At 45.0% G+C, this 7,807-nt stretch overlaps 1 protein-coding gene across 1 annotated transcript; it reads left to right on the forward strand.

Annotated features, from left to right (window-relative positions):
- The first annotated feature begins 3,368 nt into the window (after positions 1-3,368).
- On the forward strand, positions 3,369-7,807 carry LOC143118859 (kelch-like protein 38). The gene is made up of 4 exons (XM_076279983.1): positions 3,369-3,501; positions 4,343-5,702; positions 5,828-5,933; positions 6,102-7,807. Exons 1-4 carry the CDS (start codon positions 3,485-3,487, stop codon positions 6,392-6,394), a joined length of 1,776 nt encoding a protein of 591 aa, XP_076136098.1. The 5' UTR covers positions 3,369-3,484; the 3' UTR covers positions 6,395-7,807.

Genomic DNA, 7,807 nt, shown 5'->3' on the forward strand with positions numbered 1-7,807 from the left:
AAAAAAATGTGGTCCTCCTAAGCCCTGCGGTTCTCGAGATATTCACAGAAAACTGTGTCCACCTACCCTCCTTTCGGGGGTCCAGTCCGGTGGGGGGTTGACGGATGACGGATCGAAATGACAAACAATGGTTCTGTGTCATCCTTGTGCACATGCCCAACAAGTTTTGTGCACCCCGGTCTTTCAGTGTCCCGGGAATCGTTGACACAAAATTACTGAAGAACAAAATAAATGTTAAAAAAATAAATCCAGAAGAACGAAGAACTGTGCGGCGGTCATAATAAATGACAGTTTTGGGATCATGTAGGACAGTTGCATGTATTGACTGATGTGACTGTGTTGTCCATTCAAATCGAGGTATTCCCCACTGAGACGGCGTCCAAGGAAGAGGTGGAAGAGAGAGAGAGAGAGAGAGAGAGAGAGAGAGAGAGATAGTTACTTTATTCATCTCAAGGGACATTTTCTATTACATATTGTGTTAATACATAAGGCCCTTGTACTGCTGTCTCAGTCCACCCCGCTGCAGAATGGGATTAACCTGCGATGGACTGGTGCTCTGTATGCATCTGATCTAGCTCACTACCATAGTGCATAATCAGTGCATAACACCTCACCTGGCAGCTCACTACCAGTGCATAATCAGTGCATTACGCCTCACCTGGCTGCTACAGAATTTGCAAGAATGTTTGCCCCTACGTTGTGGTTGGACATTATCAGCAGAATTTTCTTACAGAATGCAAATACAGATGTATTACTCTGTGATGGCATGGTGTGAGATGACAGCAGATTTCACATATGTTTAGCAATGGTGCTATAGTGGTGCTATTTATACATTTGGGTTTCATCCAGAGAAAGTTGACGTTCTCTCCTCAAGATCACTTTGACTTCATCTCAATTACAGACCATCAAGTGTTGAAGATAAGCAACCTAACAGCCTACTATTCTATTATTGTCTCGATATTCATATACTCTTGATTCTATTACACATATAACAGTGACATGCAGTGAATTTAATTACTTGAAATTCATAATATGTAAAAATAAGAAAAACTGAAGCATAATGTACCTTATATGATTAGAAATGACAAAACTTGAAATGGTGGTTAAATATTAAAATAAATTGGAATGGCAAGTGAAAAGCAATTTACCTTACAGCATTTCCATGAGGCCAACATGATAAAGGGAAGAAGTGCGAACATGAACCTAATTAATGTTGTAGGTGTTGCTGGTGTGTTTCAGGGAGCTATGTTGAGGCTGGTCCTATTGATTCTATTGGTGATCTGAATGCATAGACCCAATAGAATCAAAACGGAGACATTCTACCGATGTCCTATCAAGCGTATTTGACAGGTTTGTTTGATTTGTTTAATATTTACCTTGTTTCTTTTCAGCTCACTTTTTGCATCTTATACAAGTTTGAAGTACATTTATATTGATACAAGTGGGAAAATGACAACAGGCGACTGTCATCAATGGTACGGTGTCCTGGCAAACACACTGCGGCCGCTCTTTACTCGAAAAATTTTGAGAATTATCTAATTAAACTTAAGTTGATACATTAAAGTCTAACCAAATCCTTTTGAGAGTACAGCAAACAATCTTTATTTGAAACGAGGTTTAAATGATTTACTCAACCATCAGTGCAGCCATGGGTCGTGCAGCTGGATAAGCGATAAGCTTTAGAGATCATTCATGCAAAGTCTAAATTCAATGTGAATAGGAGATCAAATTGTTTTATGAATGCATCAGTTTTACCAAACTGTTTGTTTTTTCCAGGTGATGGTAGATAAAACCAACACAACCAGTGCTGGAGTATGGCTCATACACAGCACATCACAGAAGAGTTGAAGATCATTTCTGGCCTGCCAACGGAATGAGAAATGCTCAGATATTTATCTGTGTAACACTACCCTATGACCAGTTCCAACATATAGGTAACAAGCTCAGTTAAAACACTTTCAAATCTCACAATGGAAGATCTAGAATTAATTCGAAATAATCTCACAGTGAATGTGTCATGATGTGCAGTTGTTCTCAGGTAAACATCTGCAGTACGTTGGAGCTTATGCATTTGAACATGATATTCCAAAGGATTTTCATGAAGATCTTTTCATGAGGATTTTCATGAGGACCTAATTGATCACTCACAAAACGCTCACCAACCAAACATGCAATATCTTAGCATGCACATGTCATGTAGTACTCTTCATTTTAAATCAGGCCCATAATAGAGGACAGTACAAATCCTGTGGTACAGTATTGTGTGTGACACTGAAGAGGCACTAGAGGGGGCTGTTTATCAAAGCAAGCAGTATGGGAGCCATTAGCGCCGGGCTAAAGTTGCCTCAGTGGTATGACAGCAATGCTGCACGGTGTGGGAGACCAACACAGCTGACCTTTCAGCCTCGTCTGGTGGGGCTGATAGTGAATTGTGCTCACGCCAACTGGACAGGCAGGACTAGGGCCCCTTGTCACAGAGACCAAACGAACCAATTCATTGTCACATAAATAGCTGTCAGTTGATTCACCAAGATGGGCACCTCAGCTGCCCTGCTCGCTCAGCCAGGGCCATCGGTGCTCTGTTTTGTTTGGAGGGTTACCCTGGCAACCTAATGCCAGCGTCTGAAGGCTTTGGGGTTGGGGGACAGGAGACAGAGGTGACGAGGGTCGCTTTTCCAAGCACAGAGCCAATTCCTCAAATAACCCGCTAGTGCAAACTATGCCTCTATTACGCTGTAAACATGTATGTTAACACACCCACAGACAGACACATACACACACACAAACACATACACACACACATACACACACACCTACACACACACAAACACTAAAGCAACGATGCACATTTGCAAGTATATATGCATGCACACACGCATGCATATTTACACTAAGACTTGTGTACATGCATAGACAAAGTTCACAAAGTGTTCACAAAGACACACACACACACACACACACACAAACACACAGAGAGAGAGAGAGAGAGAGAGAGAGAGAGAGAGAGTGACACACACACACAAACACACACACCCATGCAATCACACTGATACGCTGACACACACACACACACATACACACAGCGACACACACAAAGAGCAGCACATGGCCTGGAGTCAGCTCAGACGTGTTATGCAGACAAGAGTGAAACCCAGGCTAGGTGGAAAAAGAGGGAGAGGGAGAAGGAGAGGGAGTCACGTGTGTTACTGCTGCTGCTCTTGCAGGGATGGGGGAGCTATTCCTGGGGCTGGAATGTACACAGTGGCCTCGTGGAGAGAGCCCTCCACAACAAAACAACACGCCACACATTTCCCTATAAACACCCACCAGACAGCAGCGCTTTTTAAGAAAGTAAAGATTCAGACAGACTGAACATGTTTGTCAGTGGGAGGAAAAGATAGTGGTCATTTTTTAGGATTTTGTATTAAAGTATTAACATTTTGTATTAACATTAAGAAGACCTGAGAACAGCATTGGATACAGGATGTGCCCTGGGAAAAGGTAAGACTTGCTTGCAGAGCTGCAGAACTAGTTGACCGACAGCTGAAATAGTTTATCAGGAGCAGTATTGTAAACCAACCAATAAATCATTAAAATACCCAAGAATAATAATAACTAAATGTATGATTTCTTAGACCAGAACTGTGAATGCAAGCAGATAAATTGGTATCCATAAGGTATTGCAAAAGTTAAAATGCTGGATGTGAGATATTGGAACATACAGTATTTTGCAAATAATTTTTAAATGTATGGTATCCTCAACTGTTATTTTTCACTGATAATCTAGCAGAAAAAAAATAAGTAGCCAAATTCTAACTTGTTTTACACAATGATGTCAAATCTATAAAGGTCTGAAATGCATTTCTGTAATGCTGTCAAATGCACAAACTAGTGACATTTATGTAGGATGTTCACAGTGCAGCTGGATATAAAACGTTTGTGTCAGGGACAGAAAGTCACAGTGGCAGTGTAAGTAATCTGACTTGATGCCTTATTGGTGACACTGCTTTGTGGGGATTAGCGAGTGTCCATAATAATAATCTTGTAAAATGTTTGCGTCCAAGCACTGAAACCATCAAGGACAAAGAGCTGGAACAGGAACTGACAGCTGAGGCCTTACATAACCATTTTGATAAAGTTAACTGCTTTGAAGAGCAAACTCTTGATGGTTATTTTTATGATGTTCAAAGCACATCACATCAAGGCCATGCAACATCACTCTTTCAGGTTTTACGAGCACATTTAGTTAAAACAAAGGCAAAATCCAACTGAAAACCAATCGCCTTTATTTTTTCCTACGATTTTCTGCCACACTCCTGCAACCGCCATTTTGTTTTTCTAGAATGGACCAGCCATCACCTGATGTGCTGCACTACAAAGACAAGGAGCTGGTCTCCAGTCTGCTCCTGCAGCTGAACCACCTGAGGAAAGAGCGGATCCTCACGGACGTGGTCCTGTGCTGCGGAGACACAGAGCTCGCCTGCCATCGCAACGTCCTGGTGTCCAGCAGCCCCTACTTCCACGCCATGTTCTGCAGCAGCTTCCAGGAGAGTGTCCAGCCACGGGTGGTCCTCAGGGGCATGCCCCCGGAGGTGCTGAGCACCGTGGTGGACTACGTCTACACGGGGGCCGCGAGCATCACGGCTGACCTGGCGCTGCCGCTGATGCAGGCGGCGTCCATGCTGCAGTACGGCCGGCTGTTCGAGGCCTGCTCGGCGTTCCTGCAGACGCAGCTGGGCGCGGAGAACTGCCTGGACATGCTCCGTCTGGCCGAGGCGCTGCACTGCAGCAGCCTGCTCGAGCGCGCTCGCGAGGTGACTGCCCGCTGCTTCCCGGCCGTGGCCGCCTCCGACGACTTTCCGGAGATCTCGCTGGCCGAGCTCACGGACGTGCTCGGCGACGACCGGCTGTGCGCCGGCGAGGAGCAGGTGTTCGAGACCGTGCTGGCCTGGGTCCGGCACAACGCGCCTGCCCGCAGCGGGGCCCTCCACGGCCTCTTCAGCAAGCTGCGTCTGCGCCACGTCCACCCCACCTACCTCGTCCAGTTCATGGCCGGCGAGCCGCTGGTGCGGGCGTCACCGTTGTGCTCGGAGCTCATCGAGGCCGCGCAGCGGTTGCTATTCTCCATCGGGGCAGCACCGTGCCCCAGCGTGATCGACGACATGTGGGATTCCCCTCGACGAGAGGCGTGCCGCGAAGCCCTCGTGCTGGTCGGGGGGCGCAAGAACGGCCAACAGACGTCCCGCGAGGCGCTGCTGTTCGACGAAGTCACGCAGCAGTGGCAGAGCCTCGCCAAGCTCCCCGTGCGCCTCTACCGGGCCTCCTACGCTTGCGTCCAGGGGGTCTTGTACGTATTAGGCGGGCTGGTGGTGTCCACTGGCAGCAGAGTGGGCACCCCTTCCGACGCGGTCTACACCCTCTCCCTCAAGACCAACCAGTGGAGGGCAGCCGAGCCCATGCTGGCGCCCCACTATGCCCACCAGAGCGTCTCCCATATGCACTTTCTCTTCACCCTGGGTGGGCTAGCAGTGGACGGGAAACTGTCCGGCACTGTCGAAAGGTACAACACCATGTTCAACCAGTGGGAGACCATGGCCCCCATGCCAAGCCCTGTCCTGCATCCAGCTGTGGCCGCTCACGACCAGAGGATATACGTCATCGGAGGAGAGGATGCAGAGCAGAATCCAGTCCGCATGATACAGGTACTGACCATTGTAAACACAAAGCGACCCTGAAAGCATGTTTATGTCATGAAAAGACTCAGATGTAAACAAACATACATAAAAGCCATCTGTATTCAACACGTATTTCCGACTGTGCCCCACAGGTGTACCACATGGCGAGGAATCTGTGGTGTAAAATTGAAACCAGGATGGTGAAAAACGTATGTGCCCCAGCTGCAGTCATTGATGACAAAATCTACATTGTAGGAGGTACAGCCTGAATTTGCATTTTTTGGTCAGCATTAGTTTAGTTATATGCAGTATGTTAAAGTATGGATCTAATGACTGCCCTACGCAGTTAACAGAGTAGTGGCAATTATGAAACAACCAACAGTGTGCCTTTGTTCAACACTCTATGCTTTCCATGTCATTCTTTAGGGTACACCCGAAGAACGATCGCTTATGACACCAAAGCCAACAGGTTTGTGAAATGTGAGAGCATGAAAGACAGGAGAATGCACCACTCAGCCACAGCGATAAACAACAAGCTGTACGTGACTGGAGGCCGCTACATCAACAACCATGATGTCATCAAGGACTCGGATGGCTTTGATTGCTACGACCCTGAGTCAGATGCATGGAGCTCCAAGGGCAAGCTTCCCTACAGACTGTTTGACCACGGCTCCGTTCCTTTGATCGGTGTCTCCGCCGGCAAATCTTTCACTTCTTGAGGACTGTCAGAAGAGAAAAGAGCTTTTAACGGAAATAATTTTTTTTGCTGAATCAAAGTAGCATAGTGCAATAAAATACTCTACAGCCATTGAATAAGCCCTTTGACCAAACAGATGCATATGACATGGTTTGGGTCAGTTGAACTCGTCTCCATGGAGATATTTTTTTTTTTGCCAACTCAGGTTTGAACTGCATGTTCTGAATTTGCGTCTGAGTTTTTACAAACGTTTGCACAGAAGTTTTGGATCAAGCTAAAAAAGGAGGTCCCTGGCAGATGTAGGCCTATGCCTCAAGCTGAAGAGCGCTCACCTGTTTCCCCAAATGCTTTCATGTTAATGTCTTTGACATGGGGCACTGCTATGTTTACATATATGCTATAATATTGTATTCCAGATTGGTTTTTTATTTTTGTCTTTGAAAGGAAATGTCTATATATGTTTATGTATGTCTGTGATCTTGGACAGATAATCTGACCTCAAACATTTGACTCCAGAGTAAACAGTAGGCCTAACCATTAGGGATAAAGTATTGAAATCAGTTACATTTAAGATGTACTGACCTTTCTTCATACATTCCTCTAGAGCAGCATTCATGGAATCCCTTAATAGTTCTGAGACACCGCATCAATCACTTACAAATATGGGATTTTAGTTTAGCCCAAATCATTTGGCTCAAAACTGCTGCTTTAATAGTTCCCTAAAAGAAACATCACAAGTTTAATGCCAAATAATCTTGCAGTATGAGATAAAGCACACATCACATCGGTATGTGATAATAAAGCCTAATTTCTTTTTCATGTCTTTTTTTTTCAGTGCATACTATCACAAGCATACAACTCAATGGGAGTGTACCCATACCATCACAATGGCGCTACTGGTAGCAATAGCCAATAAGTGTAGCTGACTTGTGTTTACAGATTCTGTCCGGTCTCCTAGTCTTCATGTCTGACTCCTATGGCTGAGCAGAGCCAGCCAGCCACTGGCTGATGAAATAACAGAGTGCATTTGTGTAATTGAGAATGATTTGACAGTGTTTATCCAGGGCTAGTTAGCGCTGCTGGCTGTGGGTGTGTTGTTGCTAGCATGTGTGTGTGTTTCAGATTTCAGCATGATAGATGAACATATGCCACAGAGAGGGTCATTTGGGTTGTCCCTCACAATACACAAACACACATCAATGTTTTTTTTTATTTGCCTACAAACCACTTGACTGATGTACACACAAGTTTCTATTGATTTGTTTGTGTTTCTCACTTGTCAGGAAAATTCCAACTGTTTGACTGATTGTTTATTACTCTGTTTAATTTGCTTTTATAATGAAATTACAGATTGTAGTGGTCCGTCCGTTTATTTTGTATGCTGAGTTAAAAAAATACAACTGCATTGTTAAAATGTTACATGCCTCTTTTCTTT

This window comes from Alosa pseudoharengus, unplaced genomic scaffold (assembly GCF_046254945.1).
Source record: "Alosa pseudoharengus isolate Yale_2024_CS ecotype anadromous, Long Island Sound unplaced genomic scaffold, YU_APseudo_1.1 YU_APseudo_1.1_scf_12, whole genome shotgun sequence".
Taxonomy (NCBI): domain Eukaryota; kingdom Metazoa; phylum Chordata; class Actinopteri; order Clupeiformes; family Clupeidae; genus Alosa; species Alosa pseudoharengus.

Coding starts and splice junctions, on each gene's coding strand:
- LOC143118859 (XM_076279983.1), top strand. Junction 5,703..5,827: donor ATCCAGTCCGCATGATACAG/GTACTGACCATT, acceptor TGTGCCCCACAG/GTGTACCACATGGCGAGGAA. Junction 5,934..6,101: donor CAAAATCTACATTGTAGGAG/GTACAGCCTGAA, acceptor GTCATTCTTTAG/GGTACACCCGAAGAACGATC.